Genomic DNA, 25,678 nt, shown 5'->3' with positions numbered 1-25,678 from the left:
AATATACATCTGTATATTTAAAATATGCAAGCAGTCATTTCCAATACTTCTTCATGCATGCACTTCCTTTCACATTATGCACTAGGAAAAAAAGAACAGACCAAAATAGACTTTATTAAGGTAGCAACAACACAGGAGGGGGCATTCCTGCACACAGCGTTACTCAGTCCTCCGTTTGAGTCATTGGTTGATAGAGACATTCAGAATATATCTAAAAAAGGGGAAGTCATAGAAACATAGAAGATGACGGCAGAAAAGGGCTACAGCCCATCAAGTCTGCCCACTCTGCTTACCCACCCCCTGTCTATGCCCTAATGACCCAATTTCCTTATCTTGACCCTCGTAGGTGATTTTAACATGTCGGAAGTTGATTGGGGTATCCCTATTGCAGGGTCTTCTAGAAGTAGGGAGATTCTGGATTTTCTACAAGGAAAACTGTTCCAGCAGTTGGTAATAGAACCCACACGGGATGGGGTCATAGTGCTTACAAATGAGTGTTTCTGGTGTTACAGTGGGTGATCATCTGGCATCCAGTGATCACTGCTTGGTACGGTTTAATATTAAGATGGGTATAGAGAGGGCTCATTCAAAAGCAAAGGTTCTAGATTTTAAATAACTAACTTTGTTCGGATGGGAGTTTACATCAAGGAATTATTGTTTGGATGGGAACGTCTGGAAGGAGTGGAAATGCGGTGAGCAAAACTGAAAGGAGTGATTGTAAGGGCGACAAACCTTTTTGTGAGGCAAGTAAGTAAAAGTAAGAGGAAAAAAAGGCCACTTTGGTTCTCAAAAGTAGTAGCTGAGAAGGTAAGGAATAAGAGGTTAGCTTTCATAAACTACAAAAGATTGCAGAAAGAGGAAGATAGGCAAAGATATCTGGAGAAGTTAAAAGAGGCTGGTCTTGTAGTCAGGAAAGCAAAGATGCAAATGGAAGAAAAAATAGCTGACATGGTAAAACGGGAAGACAAGACATTTTTTAGATATATCAGTAATAGGAAGAATTGCAAAAGTGGCATTGTGAGACTCAAAGGTGAAGGGGAGGAATATGTAGAAGTTGATAAAGAATAACAGATATTTCTATTCTGGTTCACGGCTGAAGCGCTGGGAGGAGGACCGCAGAAGACAAACGTGAATAGGGATGGAAGAGTAATAGACCCTTATTGATTTTCAGAGGGTTATGTTCGTGAGGAGCTAGCTAAAATAAAGGTAGACAAAAAAATGGAGCCAGATGGTATACATCCTAAGATGCTGAAAGAACTTACAAAAATTCTGGTAGCTCCGCTGACTGACCTTTTCAACAAGTCTCTAGAGTAGAGGAGTGGTACCGGAAGACTGGCGAAGGGTGGATGAGGTCCCTCTCCACAAAAGTGGAAGTAAGGAAGAAGTAGGGAATTACAGGCCGTAAGTCTGACTTCTGTGGTAAGCAAATTAATGGAAACACTTTTAAACAGAGAATGGTCAAGTTTCTGGAATTCTGTGGATTACAGGACAGGGGGCAACATGGATTCACTAGAGGTAGGTCTTGTCAGACAAATCTGATCAATCTCTTTGACTGTGTGACCAGAGAATTGGATAGATGTGGTGTATTTAGATTTTAGCATAGCCTTTGACAATGTTACACACAGACGTTTAATAAATAAACTGAGTGCCCTCAGGATGAGTCCCAAAGTGATGGGCTGGGTCAAAAACTGGTTGAGTGGAAGGTAACAGAGGGTAGTGATCAATGGAGATCGCTCTGAGGAAAGTGATGTTACCAGTGGTATGCCTCAAGGTTCTGTTCTTGGGCCTGTTCTTTTTAACATTTTTATAAATGGTATTGCTGAAGGGTTGTCGGATAAGATTTGCCTCTTTGCGGATGATACCAAAATCTGCAATAGAGTAGACATGCCGGATGGTGTGAATAACATGAAGAAAGACCTGGTGAAGCTTGAAGAATGGTCTGAAATTTAGCAGCTAAAATTTAATGCTAAGAAATGTAAGGTCATGCATTTGGGCTGCAAAAAACCCGAGGGAACGGTACATATTAGGGAGTGAAGAACTTATGTGCACAACAGAAGAGCGGGACTTGGGTGTGATTGTATGTGATGATATTAAGGTGGCCAAACAGGTTGAAAAGGTGACAGCAAAAGCTAGAAGGATGCTAGGTTGCATAGGGAGAGGTATGGCTAGTAGGAAAAAGGAGGCATTGATGCCCCTGTATAAGACATTGGTGAGACCTCATTTAGAATATTGTGTACAATTCTGGAGGCCGCACCTTTAAAGAGATATAAAAAGGATGGAGTTGGTCCAGAGGAAGGCTACTTATGCAATTCGATATAAGTTCCGCCTTTGACTTAGTAGACCATGAGAAATTATTACAATGCTTAGATGACATTGGTATCAGAGGAGAGGTGCTAGACTGGTTCCGAGGCTTCCTTATATCCCGCACCTATCAAGTTCGTTTTGATTGCAATCTCTCGGACACCTGGAGTAACCCATCTGGCGTCCCACAGGGGTCACCACTGTCCCCACTGCTTTTCAATGTTTACATGACAACATTGGGTACACAACTATCCCAACTAGGAATAAAAGTATTCAGTTATGCAGACGACGTTACGATTATCATCCCATTCGCCACCTCTCTCACAGAAGTCACTCCTATGGCAACAGAAGCACTAAACTCGATGGAACAATGGATGACTGAATTTAGACTGAAGCTCAATTCAGAAAAAACAAAATTCTTCATAGCTTCACCACACCCACTAGATACTACAACTCCACTATGCATCAACAATCTTTGTTACCCCATTCAACCCCTCTGAAGGTTCTGGACGTAACGCTGGACCAGGGCCTGACCATGAAAGACCAGGTAGACTCTTTGGTCAAAAAAGTCTTCTCTACTCTCTGGAAGCTTCGGTCCATTACTAAGCCAACTGGACTACTGCAACATTGCTTATCTGGCAATTTCCCAGAAGAATATGCGGCGATTGCAACTTGTGCAGAATGCAGCAGTCAGGCTGATCTTCGGGTTGAAGAAGTTCGATCACATAGCTCCCTCCTACCGACTCCTGCATTGGAGTTCTTTTCATAAATATGACTGAGTTGTGATGCAAACTGCTTTGATCCTTTATGGCTGTATAGGCGGTATAGAAAGATTTTAATAAACATAAACATAGATTTGCAGGTAACACATGGTAAAATCTTGTGTTAAGCTATGTTAATTGGAAATATTCAACACAATTTAGTAAAGGGACCCCTAAAATAAAAAAATGAAGGAAAGCATCACCAATTTGCAAGGCTTTATGAATTCTGAGCATTTTGCTGTGTCTTGCATTATGTATGCTAGAATGATCAACAAAGCAGCCTTTATGCATAGACAGAGAAATAGGGAGATGTATAAGAATGATTGTGATACAACTTTTGCATCTGGTTTAGTTTAGTTTTTTATACTGCAGACTCCAAGAACCAATCTAGCATTTATTGTACTACATTATCCAGCATGATGAGTCATGAAGAAAAAAGTGAAACATATTTTCTCTGTTTCATTATGCATGCTACTTGCATAAATTAAACCCACATTTGTTCTGCTGCATCTCAAAAATATTTTTCAACTATTTTTCTTCAGGTTTGTTTTTTCTTTTCTAACTAAAACAGCTGAACACGGTTATACTTCTATGCATTCTTTTGTCCTGCATCTGCATACATGTTATAAACTCAAACAAAATGTCTGATATAAGCCAAAGCATGTGTTATCTGTTTTCTCACAGTCACTTAGGCCTAGATTCACAAAGCTTACCGATAGTGTCCTGACCACTTTGCGACCCCAACCTGATTCACTAACCTTCCTAGAAATCCAATCCACACCCGATCCGATCCGCACATGCAAATGAGGGGAAATGGCATGCAAAGTAGGAAGGCAGCAATTCACTAAAGAGAAGAAGGAACACTGTCTGGGCTGGCCAATCAAAAAAGAAGCGATTGCTGAAGACCAGTCGCTCAAGTCCTTTCCGACTGTCCTGCTCTCTGCTACCCTGCCTCTCTGCCGCCCTTCGAGCCCGTGGTTCCTTCCAATACTGAGAGCCAGAATAGTACAGGGGAAACAAAACCACAAAATGCAAAAGCACAAAAGCAGAGTGGAATTGTCCTAATCAGAATGGTGCGCACAAAAAAGTGTCCTTCAACTCATCTGATAAATTCAAATGCCTTTATTCTTCCAAACTCTCATAAATTCATCCAATGACTCTTTGACCCGACATGCGCATGTTTCGGCCTACCCGGCCTGCTTCAGGAGTCTTGTGAGTCTTCAACGAGTATACCAAGCTACCATATATTGTATGAAGATGCACACACCCTCTAGGCATGGCTAGAAGTCTTAATCCAATGGATGTCTGACCGACCGTACTGCAACTGAAAAGAGGAGAAGATCATCACGGGATCTGAATGTCTAGCGGGCACCCAAATTTCTTGATGTCTAAAAGGTGTTCTAAAATTATTTTCAGACATGCACATCATTTCATGAAAGAGCATAGTTAAAGCAAAGCTTGTCAGCCGTTTTTGTTCTTTTTCTGTTCTGCCACAGAGAGACTGAACTGGGACTGTTGTCTGTCCCATTGCAAGCAGGTAGGGTTAGGCTTCTACTCAGAGCTAGTGCCACTGCATAACCAAAGCAACCCTCAACAAGAAAGTTAGTTCCCTTCTCAAGTGTTTGGGGGAGGGGAAATTTAATAAGACCATTACTGACAGAAAGAGGAATTTAGATTTAAACATACGTGATCAGCTTCTTTGACTGGGTGACAGGAAAGCTAGACTCGGGAGAGTCTCTGGACATAGTGTACTTGGATTTCAGTAAAGCGTTTGACAGTGTCCCACACCGTAGACTATTAAACAAGATGAAATCGATGGGGTTAGGTGAGAAACTAACGGCATGGGTCAATGATTGGCTGAGTGGAAGACTTCAGAGGGTAGTGGTCAATGGCACCCTCTCTAAGACATCGGAGGTGACTAGCGGAGTGCCGCAGGGCTCAGTCCTGGGACCATCCCTTTTTAACATATTCATAAGGGACTTGACCCGAGGGCTTCAGGGAAAAGTAGCGCTGTTTGCCGACGACGCCAAACTGCAATATAGTAGGTGAAAGCAATCTCACGGATGGTATGGTGCAGGATCTGATCAAGTTGGAAAACTGGTCCTCGACATGGCAGCTGGGCTTCAACGCAAAGAAGTGTAAGGTGATGCATCTCGGCAGCAGAAATCCATGCAGAACATACACCTTGAATGGAGAAACACTAGCTAAGACCTCAGAAGAACGGGACTTGGGAGTAATCATCAGTGCAGACATGAAGGCTGCCAAACAAGTAGAGAAGGCCTCATCCAAGGCAAGGCGGATGATGGGATGTATCAGTAGAAGCTTCGTCAGCCGTAAACCTGAAGTCATAATGCCACTGTACAGAACCATGGTGAGACCTCATCTGGAGTACTGTGTGCAATTCTGGAGGCCACATTACCGTAAAGATGTACTTCGAGCTGAGTCGGTCCAGCGAATGGCCACTAGGATGGTCTCCGGACTCAAGGGTCTCTCATATGAGGAAAGACTGGGCAAGTTGCAGCTCTACTCTCTAGAGGAGCGCAGGGAGAGGGGTGACATGATTGAGACATTTAAGTACGTCACAGGTCGTGTCGAGGTGGAAAACGACATATTCTTTCCTAAGGGACCTTCAGTCACAAGGGGGCACCCACTCAAACTCAGAGGAGGGAGATTTGGTGGTGACACCAGGAAGTATTTCTTTACAGAAAGGGTGGTGGATCACTGGAACAAACTACCGGTGCAGGTGATCAAGGCCACTAGCGTGCTCGACTTTAAGACTAAATGGGACATCCAGTGGGATCTCTACGTGGGTCGAGCAGCACTCTGACTTAATGGGGTGGGACAGTGGAGTGGGCAGACTTGATGGGCTATAGCCCTTTTCTGCCTTCATCTTTCTATGTTTCTATGTTTCTATGATCAAGCAAATAGAAGCATATCTTCAATAAAATAAGAACTATCTGAAAAAATATTAAAAATAAAATATTATCCAATTAAGCAGATAAGAAATATACACCATCATCACTGACAGGAAAAATATTTTTTTACCCCTTAAAAATAAAGCCAGTGTGAGGGAGAACAAACTTTGTGATAGAGAAGGGAAAATTCCTTGATTTTGGTTCCTCTATTCTCCAGAGTGTGGCAACAAGACTATAAACCTGGAGCAGATCTAAAAGAGGCAATACAGAAATGCTGCAGGAGAAAAATAAATTCTTGTATCTTGGTTGCTGATGAATTTGGGGACAGGAGGCGATTTTGTTCAGTGATTTCAGGGGCACTACTTGAAAACTGGGGGCATCTGGTATCCATATCCAAATTGGTCCAGCATTTTTCTTCTCTTTCTTCTGCCTCCCCTTCTCCAGGTGCCCCAGTCTCTCCCACTCTTTCTCTGCTCCCTTCTGGTCTTGCATTGTCCCTTCTAGCTCCCCCTACTCTCCTCAAACATGCCCTGGCCCTGCAGCTCCTTTCAACTGTAGCAGCTGTGAACTCTAAAAAGAAATGATAGAGCTGTGGCACAGAGCCTTGTGCAGCAGCATTCACAACATAGCTCTGCAGGAACCACCTGCTGTGACACATTTCCTGCTGCTCTGGGGGAAGTTCTGTCAGAGCCTGGCTGTGATTGCTGCAGCATGAGGCTCTGTGCCGCAACTCTGTCATTCCTCTTAAGAGCTCAACGCCGCAGTTTCAGGGAAGACGGGTGGACCACAGGAGGTGGGGGAGCCAGAAGGGACAATGCTAGACCGAAAGTAAGAAGAGAAAGAGGGGAAGATGTTAGGGCACATGAGGAAAGAGAGGTAGAGAAAAGGACTTGTCTAGCATCATTTATGGGGGGACAGTGCCCCCTCACCCCCCCAACCATGCCCATGTATAGAACTTTATAGAGAGGGCAGGGTCAAAGGGAGATCACAGATGATTTCAGAAGCAGTTAAAGGATTAAGAGAATGGTAGATGATTGTTTTAGTAAGTGTAGAGGGTAGATTATGATTTGCTGGAGGGATAGGAGAGAGATTATTGCACCATGGACATATGAGAGATGAAGGAGGACATAATGTCAACAAAAGCTCCTATACTTTTGCTTCATCAACTACAGCAAAGCTTTTGACTGTGTGGGAATACCCAAACAAGTAACTCAGCTGATAAAGAGTCTCTACAAAAATCAAGAAACTGCAGTGGGAGCAGAATATGGCAACACTGATTGGTTTCCAGTAAAACGTGGCATCAGGCAAGTATGCATCTTATCACCTTACCTATTCAACCTTTACTACGAAGCCATTTTCAGAAAAGCAAATTTGGAAGAAGAGAGTATTGGTTTCAAAGTTGGTGGCTGAAATATGAACAACCTGTGTGATGCAGATGATACAACACTAATCACCAGCAGCAAAGACGACATGCTATATCTACTGAGAAAAGTCAAAGCTGAAAGTCACAACATAAGATTAGAACTGAACATAAACAAGACGAAGATCATGAACATGGAAAATGATGAAGATTTTGAGTCTGAAGGCAATAGAATTTAAGTTGTAAATGATTTCAATCTCCCAGGCTCTTTTGTAAACAAAAAAGCAACTAGCAGGGAAGAAATACTCCACAGAATAGCACTTGCTTGCAGTGGCATACCAAGGGGGGGCGGGGGGGGTGTCGGTCTGCCCCGGATTCACGCCTTAGGGGAGTGCACAGCCGGCCAGGACCGGGTCATCCGGTGCCGGTCTGTGCAGGGCCGGCAAGATCGCATTGGAGGCATTGGCAGCGGTGATGAGCGGCATCGGCGCCCCCCCTGCGACGCAATTCATGATCAGTAACGCGCCCCCCCCCCCCCCCCCGCGATGACACTTAAGATCGGAAACGGGCCTGCTTCTACCCCCGGCATCAACAGCACTTCAGATCGGCAATGCAGTGCTCAGTCAAAAGCTTCCCTCTGACTGAACTGCCTGGGTGGAAACAGGAAGCTGAGTCAGAGGGTAGCTTTGGACTGAGCACCGCATTGCTGATCTGAAGTTCTGTTGATGCCGGAGGTAGAAGGAGGCCCATTGCCGATCTTAAGTGTCATCGCGGGGGGGGGGGGGGGGGCGTTGCCGATCTTGTTGCCAAAATTGGAAAGGTGAGAGGAAGGGAGAAAGATGGGCCTATGATGGATGGAGAGATTGAGAGAAGGGGGCAGATGATGGAAGTGGGGAGAAGGGGGAGAGAGAAGAGGGCAGATGATAGAAGTTGGGAGAAGGGGGAGAGAGAAGAGTGCAGATGATGGAAGTGGAGAGAAGGGGGAGAGAGAAAAGGGCAGATGATGGAAGTGGAGAAAAGGGGGAGAGAAAAGAGGGCAGATGATGGAAGTGGAGAGAAGGGGGAAAGAGAAGAGGGCAAATGATGGAAGTTGGAAGAAGGGGAGAGAGAAGAGGGCAGATGATGGAAGTGGAGAGAAGGAGGAGAGAGAAGAGGGCAAATGATGGAAGTTGGAAGAAGGGGAGAGAGAAGAGGGCAGATGATGGAAGTTGGGAGAAGGGGGAGAGAGAAGATGGTAGATGATGGAAGTGGAGAAAAGGGGGAGAGAGAAGAGGGCAGATGATGGAAGTAGAGAGAAGGGGGAGAGAGAAGAGGGCAAATGATGGAAGTTGGAAGAAGGGGAGAGAGAAGAGGGCAGATGATGGAAGTGGGGAGAAAGAAGAGGGCAGATGATGGAAGTGGGGAGAAGGGGCAGATGATGGAAGTGGGGAGAAGGAGAAGAGAGAAGAGGGCAAATGATGGAAGTTGAAAGAAGGGGAGAGAGAAGAGGGCAGATGATGGAAGTGGGGAGAGAGAAGAGGGCAGATGATGGAAGTGGGGAGAAGGAGAAGAGAGAAGAGGGCAGATGATGGAAGTGGGGAGAAGGAGAAGAGAGAAGAGGGCAAATGATGGAAGTTGGAAGATGGGGAGAAAGAAGAAGTGGAGAAAGAAGAGGGCAGATGATGGAAGTGGGGAGGGAGAAGAGAGCAGATGATGGAACTAGGGAGAAAGGGCAGATGATGGAAGTGGGGAGAGAGAAGAGGGCATATGATGGAAGTGGGGAGAAGGGAGAGCAAATGCTGAATGGAAGTGGAGAAAGAGAACACATACTGGATGGAAGGAGGGATAAAGAAAAAGGACATATGCTGGATGGGGGAAGAAGATAGAGTTAGTGAGATAGTGGAGGGGTGAAGGAAAGGGGTGGCATGCTGTGGGTAGACACAGTGAAAAGAGGGAAACTGAGGACTGCATAGTAAGAAAGAATTTAATTTATATGGAGGCAGAAAATAAAGAAGGAAGACCAGAGAAGGAAAGGGAAGAGAGAGAGATGCCAGAGAACAGGGAAGGAGACAGAGATATCAGATCTCAGCGGAGGAAATGAGAAGCGAGAGATGCTAAAAACCACAGGGGGGAAGGAAAGAGAGATGAAAGGAGAAAGATGCCAGACCATGAGGGAACAGAGGGAAGATGATGGATGCCAGACCAAAGGGGGGGGGAGTCTAGAGGAGAGATGGCAGGGGGACACAGACAATTTCTGGAAGGGGCAGACAGTGAATGGAATGGGCAAATGCTGGATTGAAGAGACAGGGCAGACGCTGGAAGGAAAAGAGTGAAAAGAAGATAAAAGCAGAAACCAGAGACAACAAAAGGTAGAAAAAAATCATTTTATTTCTATTTTATCATTAGAATATATTAGATTTGAAATATATATCCTGCTAGAGACATAACTGGGGACTGTAAAGCCCAGGCAGTACTTCTTTAGCTAGATGGAAGGGGTAGAGAAAGAGGGCACATGATGGAAGGAGGGGATAAATAAAAGGAGGGCACATGATGGGGGGGGAAAGGATTGAGTTAGGGAAATACTGGAGGAGGTGAGGGAAAGAGGTGGCGAGCTGTAGGTAGAGAGTAAAAAAGGAAATTGATGAGAGGGTAGTAAGAACGTAATCTAGATGGATGGAGAAAATAAATTGAAAAGGAAAATGAGGGAAGAAAGGGATTGCAGAAGAGAGGTGTGGGAGAGGAGAGGAAAGGAGAGGAGAGAGATGCCAGACCAACGGGGGTGAAAGGAGAGATGGAATGGGGAGGCATACAGTTTCTGGAAGGGGCATAGAAGGAGAGAAGATGCCATATAGGGGCAGAGAGATGGCAGACAGTGGATGGAAGGAAGAGAGTAACAAGAAGATGAGGAAAGCAGAAACCAGAGAAGAAAATGGTAGAACAAAAATTTTCTATTTATTTATTGCTTTAGGAGACATGTGTCACTGTTTCTGTGGTGTTGCATTGTATGCAGAGTCCAGCTTCTTGCTGGTTCAATTTAACCTTTGTCTATGTATTTCTATTTTATCCCTCCTTTTACAAAACTGTGGAGCGTTTTTTAGCGCCAGCCGTGGTGGTAGCAGCTCTGATGCTCAGAATTCTATGAGCGTCAGAGCTGTTACCACCGTGGCTAAAATCCACACTACAGTTTTGTAAAAGGGGGAGGTGTTAGTTTGTGATGACATATTCCATATTAGAGGAAGATGTTTTCTGTGTGTTCGAAAGACATGGTTTTCTGTTAGGATTGACGGTGTATGATTGATCTGTACTAGTCTGGCTTGTTTAGTTTTACAATGGGTGTATTGATGTACTGCTTCTGCAGTATGTAAGATGCTGCCTTTTCCTAGGTATTGTGGTGGGGCCAGGGATAAGCCTAGCGCTGGCAACCCGGCTCCCGTCCCAGGCGCAGGACGGAGCGCTCCCTGGAGGACTCCCACTGGATAATCTCAGTAGAAAAATAGCATACACTGCTCACTTGGTGAAGTTCAAGTTTTTCTTTTTATTATCCCCCATTTCAAGGCACTGGGTCTCAAATAGTCCCTCTTGGCTGAGTGGACTTGAAACAAACAATACAATGCCACCGAGAGGTTAGAAAAGCAAAAGGGAAATACGAAGAGGGGCTGGCCAGGGAGGCGAAAAACTTCAAGGCATTCTTCAGTTACGTTAAGGGGAAGCGACCAGCGAGAGAGGAGGTGGGGCCGTTGGACGATGGGGATAGGAAGGGAGTGATTAAGGAGGATAAAGAGGTAGCTGAGAGGTTGAACACGTTCTTCTCGTCGGTTTTCACGAGAGAAGACACATCTAATATACCGGACTCAGAGGAGCTCATGCGTGGGGAACAGGCTGAAAAATTGGAGCACATAGAGGTAAGTAAGGAGGATGTCCTCAAACAGATAGACAGGTTAAAATGCGACAAATCACCGGGCCCAGACGGGATCCACCCAAGGATTCTGAAGGAACTAAGACAAGAAATAGCGGGCACAATCCAACATGTTTGCAACCTATCCTTGAAAACTGGAGAGGTACCAGAGGACTGGAAATTGGCAAATGTCACACCCATCTTCAAAAAGGGATCGAGGGGTGAGCCTGACTTCAATAATAGGGAAAATGGTGGAAGCTATGATCAAGGACGGCATTTGCGAGCACATCGAGAGAAATGGCCTACTGAGAACAAGCCAGCACGGATTCTGTAAGGGAAGGTCATGCCTAACAAACCTTCTGTACTTCTTTGAGGGAATAAGCAGTCGGGTGGACAATGGGGAACCCATAGACATCATTTACCTCGATTTTCAAAAGGCTTTCGACAAGGTGCCACATGAAAGGCTGCTTAGGAAGCTGTGGAACCACGGGGTGGGAGGGGATGTGCACAGATGAATCAAGCACTGGTTGTCGGGTAGACTGCAGAGGGTCGGAGTAAAGGGCCAATATTCTGACTGGCGGGGAGTCACGAGTGGTGTGCCACAGGGATCGGTGCTGGGGCCGTTACTCTTCAACATATTCATCAATGACCTAGAAAAGGAGGCAAAGTGCGAGGTTATAAAATTTGCAGACGATACCAAACTGTGCGGCAGAGTTAGGTCCAGGGAGGAGTGTGAGGACCTGCAAAGGGACCTGGACAAGCTGGAAGACTGGGCAAACAAATGGCAAATGCGCTTTAACATGGAAAAATGTAAGGTCATGCATATAGGGAAAAAGAATCCGTTGTTCAACTACAAATTGGGGGGGCATTGTTGGGAGACAGCGGTCTTGAGAGGGACTTGGGTGTGCTGGTGGATGCATCACTGAAGCCATCTGCACAGTGCGCAGCAGCCTCAAAAAAAGCCAACAGGATGCTGGGCATCATAAAGAGGGGCATAACAACCAGGACCCGGGAAGTCATGATGCCATTGTATCGAGCGATGGTGCGTCCACATCTGGAATACTGCGTTCAATATTGGTCGCCGTACCTCAAGAAGGACATGGCGGTACTTGAGAGAGTCCAAAGGAGAGCAACCAAACTGGTAAGAGGGCTGGAACACTGCCCATACGCCGAGAGGTTGGATAGGCTGGGGCTCTTCTCTCTGGAAAAAAGGAGGCTCAGGGGAGATATGATAGAGACCTTCAAGATCATGAAGGGCATGGAGAGGGTGGATAGGGACAGATTCTTCAGACTGAAGGGGACAACAGGTACGAGGGGGCATTCGGAGAAACTGAAGGGAGATAGGTTCAAAACAAATGCAAGGAATTTTTTTTCACCCAAAGGGTCGTGGACACTTGGAATGCGCTACCGGAGGAAGTGATCAGGCAGAGTACGGTACAAGGATTCAAACAGGGATTGGACGGATTCCTGAGGGATAAAGGGATTGTGGGATACTGAGAGAGGTGCTGGGATCCATCACAGGTATAGAAAGCTAACCAGGTAATAAATATAGAAACCCAACCAGGTCGTGCATGTGCAAGACTGGAGGGTTAGGACTTCGATGGGAAGCTAGGACTTAAATGGGAAACCAGGGTGGCAAGGGGACCCCCTCTGGGGATTCAGACAGGTCTTGACCTGTTTGGGCCACCGCGGGAGCGGACTGCTGGGCAGGATGGACCTGTGGTCTGACCCGGCGGAGGCACTGCTTATGTTCTTATGTTCTTATCAGCAATGCTTCTCCTTTATAAGAGAGTCCAGACTGCTGTTCAGGCACATAAACCACAAATAAACAAAAACGTTTTTTTCTTCTTCAGTTTCATCAATTGTGCCTGTGGATACTTCAGGAAGCTTTTCCCACCTGACCCACCTGAAGTACCATGCCCCCACTACCCTTATGCTCCTGGGGTAGGGGCTGGGGAACCATCCACCCTTATCTGACTGGTCTAAGTCCCCACCCAAAAGTTCCCCTATTCAGGGCTATGTAAAAGTCAGGTCACTGAATTCCCATTCAGGCTTTTTTTTGAAGGTAATTAGGGTTCCCACCTCCTTCACTCTCTCTGCAAGGCCTATCTCTCGGGCTCTAATTGACCCATTCACACTTCCTTACAGTCCTGCCTAAGGGAGAAAGAACGCTGCACAGAAAGACGTTAACTTTCATTCCCCTCCCCCATTCATTACCTCATTGACTGTAATTAGATAGGAGATCCCAGGCTGCACTCCATTTCACTTCCTTCAGAGACCTCTATATCTATCTCCATTAGGGACTCCCCGCTCTCTGAGGCTGGATAGGAATTCCCTTCAGGGGCAGCTACAGGCCAGCCCTGCTCTGGAAGCCTTTCTCCTCCCTTGGGCTTCTGCCTGGGAGCCAGAAGTTTGTTAATTCGTGAGGGCTGTAGGACAGCCTGTTCTTTAGCTCGGGACTGTGAAAGAAAACTCCCAGCTGTTTCCTTCCTGCTCTGCACGGCACGTCTCTCTCTTGCAGTTCCTGAGTTCCCCTGAGTGTTCCCAGGTGTGTTGGTTTTATACTGCAGGCTCGTTCCCACTCTCCCTCTGGGTTCGTCTTGCCTGTCAGCTCCGCCCCTTTCCTTAACCCTTCCTGGGCTAGTCTTCTTTACCAGAGGCTTTACTGGAGAACTGCCCAAGGACTTATAAAAGGGATTATAGTGCCCTAAATCAGGTATTGTGGTTTCTGCCCTTCTCTCCCTGCCTTGCCCTGCCTGTTGGCTCTTTGTAATAGGAACAGGGTTAATGGGCAGCTTCCTGGGCTTAGGAATAGGGGCAGCCCTTTGCATGGCAGGATTTAAAACTGGGTTTAAACTGGTGACAGGAGCTTCCCTGTCACAGTATTCATGTGTGACGTGTGGCTTGTTACTAAAAATCATGTTTTCGTACAGATGTTGGGAGAGGGTAAAAAAAATGATGGGACTCTGGTGTCACATATGCTAGGTACACCACTGCTTGCTCTTCAAAAAGGCTTTCGACAAAGTATTCAAAGGCAAGGAAATAATACTCCAAGCAAAGATCGGACTTATCCATGCACTCATTTTCTCAGTAGTCAATTACGGATGCGAAAGCTGAACACTACAGAAACAAGACAGAAAAAAGATTGAATCATTTGAGCTTTGGTGCTGGAGAATGATTTTATGCATGCCGTGGACTGTCAGAACTAACAAATTGATTCTGGAAGAGATCAAACCAGCTATGTCACTCGAATCCCAAATGATGAAGTTATGACTGTTTTATTATGGTCACATTGTCAGAAGAGAAAGATCATTGGAGAAGGGCCTCATGTTTGGGAAGATTGAAGGAATCAGGTGAAGAGAGTGATCTGCAATCAAATGGCTGGACATGCTGAAAATAACCATGGGGATGATTCTGGAGGACCATACCGGACTAGCATAAAACCAATTTCTTTTTAGATCTGTAATTCATCAAGTCGCTAGGACTCGAACACGAGTCAATGGCACCTAACTAACTGAATTACAAGTACTAAGGAAGTATAGGTAAATACAGGAATACAAAATTACTTCCTATGAATTTCTAAACACTTTTATGTGTTGCATCTCATCAGTCACAGTTCTCATTCATCGGCAAATGGCTTTTTTTAAAGTTTTTCAAGTTTTTTAATTTTTTAGTTTAAGAAATAAATAAACATTTCTTTAAGAAGATAGTGCACAATTTTAAAAGCACTTATCTTTGTGTAGTCTGCACTGGTTCCCAACGGGGCCACCGTTTCACCCGATGTGGCTTCCTCAGGGGAAAATAGCAGTGCCTGAAATATAAAATTGCTTACATTGCAGATTGACTACAGCATAACTTATCTTCAACATTTAAACAGAGTTTAGTTGAAAGTTATAGTGAAATTTAAACAGCAACTAACGGGACCAGATTCTTACATATCCTCCGTGGTGTTGGAAAATTGAAAATGGCAACGAGCCGGCAGAACGCTCTGAGTTTTAAATTACTCAAGCACCAATCCTGGTGCTTGCAGTGGAGCGTATCGCGACGTAACTAACGTCGCTAGCGTCATGCTTAAAGGAAGCATGTGATCAGGAAGATCCAAAAAAAATTTTTTATCTTCAGCCTGAAATTGGCCAAAAAGCTATGAAACAAAAAGATCAAAATAATTGATTTAATAATAACAAGACCAATCAATCTTGTCATTAAGCCCATTGGGATAAAGAGTTTGTAGTGTGAAAATCCAAAATGTTTCTCGGCGTTTTAGATGAGCTGTTCTATCTCCTCCTCTGTTATTTTTATAAATGACTTCTATGACGCATGCTTTAAGATGTTCAAAAGTGTGGTTTTTTTCTATACAGTGCTGAACAAGTGGTTCTTTTATTTGTTGTCTTTTTATGTTGGACTTGTGTTCAGCAAGGCGAGTCTTGAACGGTCTAGTGGTCATGCCCACGTATAGCTTTTGACACGGGCACAAAATGATGTAAACCACATAGTCCGTTTGACAGGTGCTGAAATGGTTTAATTGGTATCTACGTGAGTTGTTTGGGTTTTCACTAGAGGATGGGAGGAAGAGAAAAGATGTTTGCATTGGATATCTAAGGGAAATAAATAATTTGTGACAGAGAGTTTACTTGCTTTCCTGCCATCTGCCATTGCAAATCAATCATTATTTTCCATTGATTTTCTCCTATATTTGTTCATAAAATAGACACTCAAATTACCTGGAAAATGAAAGCAAAATGTAGGACACTAACTATACCCTGTAATCACTTCATTCTAATCTTGTTTTCAGAAATATGGCAATTATAATATACTTTTACAAATGATACCAAGTAACATGGGGGTAAGATTTTGCTTTATATCCACTGTTCTGTTTACTGTTGCAGATAAGAAGACAAGGAGGCATCCAGTTACTGGTGGACTTGCTGGATCATAGAATGACAGAGGTCCATCGCAGTGCCTGTGGAGCCTTAAGGAACTTGGTATATGGGAAAGCAAATGATGACAACAAAATTGCCCTGAAAAACTGTGGTGGCATCCCGGCTTTAGTGCGACTACTTCGAAAAACAACAGACTTGGAAATTAGGGAACTTGTAACAGGTATGAAGACATTCTTTTTTTTCTTTTTTTTTTTTTTTTTGCTCCTTAATATGCAATTACTGAATTTTCATATCACTCAGCCTAGCTCAGTGGTCTCAAACTCGCGGCCCGGGGGCCACATGCGGCCTGCCAGGTACTATTGTGCGGCCCACAGTTTGTACTAGTGCTGCCTGCTCTTTGCAGTGTCCTTCGGCTTCCCCCCGGCCTCCCGCTCTTACCTTCAAATAATTAATGCAGTCTGCAGAGAGGATTGCTGGTGCTGTAGCTATCCTTGCAGGCTGCCGTGATCCTGCCCCTGATGTCAGAGGAGGGGGCGGGACCGCGGCAGAGGGAACATGCTGCAGAGGCCAATAGCAGCCTGCAAGGAATGCTATAGCACTGACGATTCTCTCTACAGGCTGCGGTAATTAGCTGAAACTAAGACCCGGGAGGCCAGGGAGGAAGCTGGAGGATGCTGCAAAGAAGGGGGGAACATGCAGGCCTTCGGGGGGGGGGAAGATTTATAAACTATAAAGAGTTTTACCTCATGCAAAATTGTCATTTCTTTAGTAAGACATTAACTATTTTTCTGCGGCCCTACAAATACCTACAAATCCAAAATATGGCCCTTCAAAGGATTTGAGTTTGAGACCACTGATCTAGCTGGAGGCTTTACCCTAGGCATTCCATGATCTTTTGTTAAAGTGAACCCAATACAAACTGATGGAGCTCACTCTAAAGGTACATTACCAGTGTTTGCCGCAAGGATTGGTTTGTGGTCCAATTCATTTTAACATTTTTGTAAATGATATTGCGGAAGAACTGTCTAGTAAGGTCTGATACCAAAATCTGTATTAGGGTAAACAACTATAATGCTGTGGATAATAATAATGGTGTGGGATTTAATAAAGCTTGAAGAATGCACCTAAGATTTAATATTAAAAAATGCAGGGTTGTGTATTTGGACTGCAAAATCCTAAGGAAACTGTACAATATAGGGGATAAAGTACTTCTGTGCAAAAAAGAAGAGCGGGGCTTAGAAGTGAATATTAGTAAAAAGGCCCCTTAATTTGCTGTTACATTTAGCTGAGGGATGGGGAGATACAAAGCAATTCCTTATACTGCACTGTATATTTCTTATCTGCTTAATTGGGTGATATTTTATTCTTAATATTTTTTTAAATATTTTTTTATTTATTGAAGATATATTTCTATTTACTCGATTATGTATATTTAAATCTAAATTCCTCTTTCTGGCCCTGGCCTTTCTTTGTCTATAGAATGACTCAACAAGATTTTGGATTTTTTTTTTTTTTTTAATTACTTCTTGTTTATGTAAGTTGCCACAGGACACAAGGAATTTACAAGCTCATATAGTTACCTTCTATTCTTGTGCAACAGGACTATTAGTCTTGACCATCTGGTTAAACCCCCATTAGTTGCAAGGGTTGCAGAGAGCCCGCTGTTTATTTTCATGCTCCACCCACTCAGTTTTACTCTCTACAAACGAGGAGTAGGGAGCCTGTCTGTTCTACTCAAGTTTAATATTTATTATTTTCTGGTTTTTTTATTATCCAGTTGGAGACTTTCAATGCTGCAGAGGATCCCGGTCGCCCTGGGGTATCTCTGGCTGCAAGAAGATACAGACTCTCGGGGCTAAGGTCTGTAGCCCACAGGCACATGCCTCGCATAATTCACCCCCAGTCTGCCTCAGTAGTTCTCAGAGCTCAGGGTCTGTACCCTTGGGAGCAATCTCATCTCAGGTTCATCCGCAGTGGGCTTGAGTGGCTCGCCCCAGGTTCTGTACACAGTGGGCTTGAGCACAGACTGAGTGGGTCCTGTGGCAGTTTATCCAGGATCGGGGGCGACTGCATTTCTCCTCCCATGATGTCGCATGGCTCTGGTGGCGGTCTGAGGTCCAGTTCCACGTCAGGGACTAGACGGCAGTCTGAGGAAGCAAGCCATCTGTTGGAGTCAAGGCTTGTCTGTGGCATAGCAGCATGACACAGAGAGTAAGGCTATTGCTGCCTATGGGGAAAATTGTATGTGTATATGGGAGGGGATCTTTAAAAGTTATTTTTGAAGGTTTCTAAAGTTAGGGATCAGGTCCCCCACTTCCCAAAACCCCTTCCTTGTATTTTTTGTGTTGGCATTTTTTCTCCACATGCCGTTTTAGGCGCCAGAATCACTATTGTGGTGGCCATCTTGGATTTCACAATTTTATTTTAAAAGTCTCTATCTGCCTCAATACCCCCTATTTTCAACAGAAAACAGTACAGATGGACTCCTCAGTACTTCATATTCATGTCAGATGGACGGCGGATGCCTATCTAAAGGGGGTCATTGTTCCACATGCCATGTGGCACATAAGGAGGCAGGAGCTTCGGGCTTTGCCTCCTCTTCTGCTTCTGGTTGCTTAGATGCTCAATTAGAGCATTTTCTAGACCATAAATTCCATCAGGAGGCGGAGAAAGTGGTCTTGGTGCCCCTGGTGAAGCACAGCCGTGTGCTGGTAGACAAGTACCATAAGCCAGCGTGGGACCCTGCCAGGACCTCTGGGCAACCTGGGCAGTGGTTCGCTCTGAAGGTTATTTAGGTTTCAAAAGATGAACTAACACCGTGCAGGTAGGAGGGTAGTTGGGAAGAGAAAGGGACAGATGGTAGACTCTGGGGTAGTGGGGAAGGAGGGAGAGATGCTAGATGAAAGGGTAGTGAGAAAAGAAGAGATGATGAATCTGGGGATGGTGGGGTCCATTGCTGCAGCTGCTGGAATGGAGATGAAAAAAAGGAAAGATGCCAGACCTCCGGGGGAGTGAAGGGAAATGGAAGGGGAGAACAGAGATGGAAGATGGATGGTTAGCATGGAGAAAGAAGAAAACAATAAATAAGAACATAAGAATTGCCGCTGCTGGGTCAGACCAGTGGTCCATCGTGCCCAGCAGTCTGCTCATGCGGCGGCCCTTTGGTCAAAGACCCTGGCAAACGAGTTATCAGAAGACGTTTGTCCCAGAGCCTGGGACCAACATGATTTGAATAATGACCAGACAACAAAAGGTAGAAAAAATAAGTTTATTTCCTATTTTGTGATTACAATATGTCAGATTTGAAATGTGTACCCTGTCAGAGCTGGTGTTAGATAGCAAGTGTGAACTAGTACCTAAAAGAGAGGAGACGTCTTTTATATTTATTTTGTTTACACCACAGAGCCAGCATGGGGTTGGAGAGATTGTAACCCTATACTTCTACTAAGACTAAGGGTTCCTTTTACTAAGGCGCGCTAGCTGATTTAGTGCATGCTAAATGCTAACGCGCCCATTATATTCTATGGATGCGTTAGCATTTTACACGCACTAAGTCAGCTAGCGCTTTAGTAAAAGAGGGGGTAAGCACGTATCTTAATAAAAAATTTGGCCCTTGACTTCGCCTACATTTTGGATTTTGGCCCCTTATGCGATTGAGTTTGACACCCCTGCAAAAGTAAAGAATGCTAGAGATTCAGGCAGCCTTGATGTCGAATAAGATTGTTCATAGAAAGCTGGAGCTTATGGAAAATGTAGCCAGACACCTAAATATAAGAATTTAGAATTTTCCACAGATTTGTTTTATAGATCTTTGAAAGAGACCCTGAAGTATCTGCAAGGTTCTTTGCCACCTTTGAATAGAATTTACTACATCTCTTAGATAGGTGGGAGAGAAGAGCTAACATGACTTCAGAATCATCTTAGATGTAACTGGTTTATTAGAAACTCAGATTTTCTTATCAAGCTATCTACGTGGGGGTGCTGAAAAGTTACAAGGTAATGAAGACAGAAGGTGAGGTAATGATTGGTATCACAACGAAACAATTCCTCACTCATAGGGGAAATCTTCCAAAGCTTTCAATGAAGATTTTCTTCTCTTTCAAAAATCCAAACAAACAACTATGGTAATTCTTAATCTTTATCTTTTATTATATTCAGATATTGCTTGCCCCAACTTTAAGGCCCGACGGGACCTGTTTCGCCTCGAAAGGCTTTTTCAAGGGTTCCAAGGGGAGCACTCAGTCATATGTCCTCTCACTCTCAGGGCAGGAGCAGCTGCTTGTTTGTTTGGATTTTTGAAAGAGAAGAAAATCTTCATTGAAAGCTTTGGAAGATTTCCCCTATGAGTGAGGAATTGTTTCGTTGTGGTGCTGAAAAGTTCCCAGTCCAACCAACCTTCCTAAATTCTGAGTGTTATTTTGCCATTGTAACTGAAAAGAGTGTTATCTTATTTCGTTAAGAGCCAATTTGTAGAAACGAAACTCTACGTTTTGACATTGTTTTAGATATTGAACCATATCCATGTCATTCTCTTCTTGGTTGAGCTGAAAATGTTTGGGAAATTTACTAGCAAGATGATTTTTCTTTTTCAGCGGTTTAAAATTGTATAAATAAAGAATTTAAAAACAGAAAGAATACTTCTGAACTCGGTACATCTTCAAGTTTCAAGTTCAAGTTTTATTAAAATTTTAATGTATCACAATATCATTAATTCAAAGCAATTTACAATTAAAAACAGGGTTTTAATTATTAACTACAACAGAAACACACGGACATGACATACTGATACATAAGGGAAGTAGGGAGAACTACAATAAGCATAGTAAAGGACACATGAAAGGAAAGTACAAAAGGAGGGTAAAAAATTGAAAAGTATTGATAAAAATTGAAAAGAAAATTGAATTTAAATTAAATTTATCAGAGCCTAAGACAGAAGACATGTGAGTTTATGCAGAGAATGGGATCAAAAGAGACTCAGATGATTAGGTCTCAAAAGCATCCTTGTACAACCAGCATTTTAACAGTCCTTTAAATTTACTTAGTGATTTTTCTTCCTTAATAAATGATGATAAGGAGTTCCATATTCTGGACGCTTTAACCACAAAGATTGTATTTTGTCTTCTATATACAAATATATTTTTAAAAAGTGAAATAGCATCATCTGTAGGATTATGCAGTCTTTACTTATTTTATTGTGTGACTGTGGCCCCAAGTGGACCACACTATAGGGGAGATGAGTCCTGGTGAGTGGAAGGAAGCAAAACACTCCAAGACTTTACCGGAGATAATATACTGCTGCCTATGTGCTACAAACTCTAGCTTAGCTGTGAAGCTTATTACTGTCATGTTGGATGCACAAAATTAACCTATATGGAGGCATCACTCGCAGATGACACATCTTACAAAAATCACTACTAGTAGAGCAGATGAGTTGTGCGTCTAAGATGAGAAGAAAATGAATTACTCTCGTCAAGTCTTGCAGCTTCAGTTATTTTGGAACCTTTGGCTGAGTGCCTTCAGACTTCTGCTGCTTTCAGTAGCAACTCTGACTTCAGAACTTCTGATCAATTTGTGCTTCTCTTAACTCCTCTTAACTGATTAAGCCTAGCCAGTCTGCAAGAGAAGTCTCTTCCTGCTGTTTCTCTGTAGCCCTATGCCTCAGAGGGCTCTACAGTCTCTGAACCCTAGAAGCAAATCCCAATTTCTATTCCTCTAGCTCAAAAATAAGCAGAACCTTTTATAGTTTTCTCTAGAATATTGGAAGGGTATACCTGCTTTCAGTGATAAACACTCAAGCTCAACCTCAAATATTTCACTTTAGACCAGTGGTCTCAAACTCGCGGCCCGCCAGGTACTATTTTGAGGCCCTTGGTATGTTTATCATAATCACAAAAGTAAAATAAAACAATTTCTTGATCATATGTCTCTTTAGCTATAAATTACAATATTATTATAAAGTATTAGCCAAAAGGAAAGATTTAAAAATTATAAAGAGTTTTACCTCATGCTAAATTGTCATTTCTTTAATAAGATATTAACTATTTTTTCTGAGGCCCTCCAAGTACCTACAAATCCAAAATGTGGCCCTGCAAAGGGTTTGAGTTTGAGACCACTGCTTTAGACACAGGCTGAATTAGGCACAGGGACTCCAGAAATGTCCTCATTTTAACAATAGAGAAGCTTTTTGGTTCCTTGCTACTACTTGTAAGTATGAACATGTAATGGCTTATGATATGACTGAAACCCACATTCCCATAAACATAAGGATGAAGTATTTTTAGAGTGACCATTATTACTAACATTTCATGTCTAGCTTCATATACCTTTTCTGCCTAGGCAGTGACCATATTAATCCTCTCTTTTATCAACCTGCTCTATAGTTTTTTTTAGCACAGGCCGTTGAGGTAAATGCTCTGACGCTCATAGGAATTCTATGAGCGTGGGAGCATTTACCGCTCTGGCCCGCGCTAAAAACCTTATAGTACAGCTTGATAAAAGGGGGCCGTAAGTGAAATCCTTGTCTGTCTTTGATTTTATCTCTTGAATTTCTGTTTCCCCATTTGGATCATAAACATTCTGCACTTCTTTCAGCGTCAGTTTGCAACTGCTGTATGGCATACTTTTAGAAGGTGATACAGGTAAAAATGCTTCTTTTGGGATATACTGTGCTAAATATCTAGTCATTCCTTACAGCCTTTACAATGCTTAAATGTCTGTTGGTGGATGCATTGATACTGTGGCCTCTATTTTGTTCTCTTTTGGCTGCATGCCATTCTCAGATAATGCCATTTTCAGATATGTTCCATGTACTTTCTTTCACATATTAGAAGCTGTATTTTGTCATTGCTCAACTTCACAATTTAAATTGAATCAGGTTGGACAGACTGGATGGACCATTTGGGTCTTTATCTGCCGTCATCTACTATGTTATGTTACTATGTTACATCAATTTATGATGGTCTCTCTGTCTCTCGTACCACCTTCAGAATGCTATTATCTTTTTTTTTTCCTTGATGGTTGCTGCCATCAGCATATTGTCAGCTACTGTAGATGCCATTTCATTCTCCACAGTGTTCAGTGATTTTTCTTCCGAAATGTTTCACTTGTTGATCTTATTTTCTCCAAGGGAGCATTGATTGCACGTAGGCCTGCAGACTTTTCATCCAGTTGGATCTGCAAATACGTGCCTTTGTCATCTAGATTATAAAGAATTATTATTATACTGCAAGTTTAGTCTGACATATTTCATCACTGGTACTGAGAAATAATCTCTTAAAAGCTTAAAGTTTCTTGGGTCTAAACATGCCTTAAGTTATTTAATTTGTCTTGGCTGTAATAATGAAGGCAATATTTAGGAACGTTTATTCTAGTAACTAAAGGCATGCTGAAATTCTCTCCATGCATCCCCCCCCCCTTCCCATTATGAGGAAGAACAACAGTGCTTCACCAGAGCTTCAAAATTACCTTGTTCCAAAAGGGAGATTTTAGGCCACTGCTGGATTTTTGATAATCCTATCTGGGGCCTGCATCTTTATTGAGAAATATCTGGGACTGTTAAATATCCTAATGCTTTGAGTTGCATGTTAAAAAACAATACTGATCAAAAACTGTCCCTCCTGAAACAGGGTAATTTGGCAGTTGTGGCTTCATTCTGATCATAAATGGATGTATCTAGGGAGGGGCAATGGAAGGTGGATCCAGTAAACAATGCACAAAAATTTCATTACTAAAATACCATGGCATTGGTTACCTACCTGAAAAAAATATTATGATTAGATTAAAAAGGCAATATAGATATGCCAATCTTTCTTTTCTTTTAAATTTATTGTTTAACAGATACAAGAAAACACACATAACTTCCCTTCCAAACTGTTCTACCTCTACAACTCTTTTTCCATCCTCCTCCTCCTCCCAGCTCCCCCGGTGTGAAATCCAGAATATATTAACAGGCAATCTATTTACAACTATCAAGTTTCTTTATCTGAGAACAAGCAGGCAGTATATTCTCACATCGGTGACATCATCCACAAAACCAGGCACAGACAGTCAAAAAGTGTACTTTAAGACCGCCCACACCACGCGCGTGCTGTTGCCTTCCCTCCCAATGTCATCTCACAGGACCATCAGTTTTAAATTTTCCACTGTTCCTTAAGAGTCTCTCTAAGCATGTCAAACTTGTGACATTTTTGTGCCTTTATGTTCATTTTTTTCCCTTTTCTTTTTGTCATATTTCTTTCCTTTCATTTTCTTGGGCCTTCGGGCTCTTTTCAGCCTATGTTTAGGGTGGAAGCATCAACCTTTTTTTGATGTACCATCTACTCAACCTTCCTGGACCATAGTGTCCTCTGACTTTACGTCGGCGGTTTTTCCTTGGATGTCGAAAGCTCCTAGTAGCTTCAAGAAGTGCATTCAAAGCTACAGGACCATTTTATACAAGGATCCACATAACTGGTGTGTCCAGTGCCTAGATCTTGATTATCAGGATATATCCTGCATCCTCTGCTCTCGCATGCAGAAGATGTCGCTGAAGGCCAGAAAGTTGAAATTTGAGAAGCTGTTCAGTTCAACTTCAAGTACATCGACTATGCCTGGAGACTCTGATGCTGATGCCCAACATCGATCAATACTAGCACCAATAACATTGACGACTCATTCCACCACCTCTTCATCTGTGCTACCGTCACCTTGAAAAAAGCTAAGAAGCATAAACATGTTTCCACCTCCAAGCATGCAATAGCATCGTCCCAAGCATCTTCACCATCAACGCACCCTTTGCAGTTAGTGTCTCCTCTAAGGTGTGCCTTGACATCAAGGTCCCCAACACCTGAATAACCAGCGTCTAATGTACCCTTGTCAATATCGGTACTGCAAGAACTACTTCGAGTGGTGTTGCAGAAGGAGCTAGCTGGGATGTACAATCACACTCTGTGACAATTCCTGCATCAATGTACACAGCCTCAGCCCAATCTGAGCACTGCCCTAAGACTCCATTGAGGCATCGTTCTCAGACACCACAATGTCGAGCATTCAGATCAAGGAGGCACCCATCATCATTGATAGAGATCAGTTCATCATTTCATTCTTGACACTCCTCTTGACATTCCTCAACACATTTACATCAACATTCTCCTCAAAGTTCACTTTGTTGGTCTCAATCTACGAGGCCTGACATTGAGGAGTATGACTCTGACTTATCTCCACACTCTTCCAGTGGTTATCCAGAGTTGTCAGCAGATGAATCTTATTGTATACATAGTACAATAAAGAGCTTTAAATATAAATGCTTGTGTTGAAAAACAGATATCAAAAATACTCCACAAGTTACAAATAAATAAATAAATACTTTAAACATACATATAAAGTGCATCAAGTGCATTTAAAGTGCTCAGATCACCAACCATAAAGTACTATAAAGTACAAATGAACGTACTAGCTGGTTGTTTGCTGGGACCATCATGGCACTTGAATGTCCCATACACCACCCTCCAGATAGCAAAAACTCACTCTAAGCATATTCTGACATGTAATGTAGTTAAATCAAACACTTATCTTGAATGAATGAAAATTATTATAGGAGAAATGGTGTG

General features: G+C 43.1%; 1 protein-coding gene across 6 annotated transcripts in view; it reads left to right on the top strand.

Moving 5' to 3' along the window:
- The window catches only part of CTNND2 (catenin delta 2), a 1,866,736-nt gene that overhangs the window by 1,312,084 nt on the left and 528,974 nt on the right, over positions 1 to 25,678 (top strand). For all 6 annotated transcript variants that reach the window (XM_033929835.1, XM_033929832.1, XM_033929833.1 and 3 more), the window contains one exon: positions 16,098 to 16,311. In XM_033929835.1, coding sequence (XP_033785726.1) covers positions 16,098 to 16,311 — 214 coding nt within the window. The remainder of the gene's footprint in view (positions 1 to 16,097; positions 16,312 to 25,678) is intronic.

Source organism: Geotrypetes seraphini, chromosome 2 (genome assembly GCF_902459505.1).
Source record: "Geotrypetes seraphini chromosome 2, aGeoSer1.1, whole genome shotgun sequence".
NCBI lineage: Eukaryota > Metazoa > Chordata > Amphibia > Gymnophiona > Dermophiidae > Geotrypetes > Geotrypetes seraphini.
Note: the sequence above shows the minus strand (reverse complement) of the source record. Positions and strands in the feature narration are given on the sequence as shown.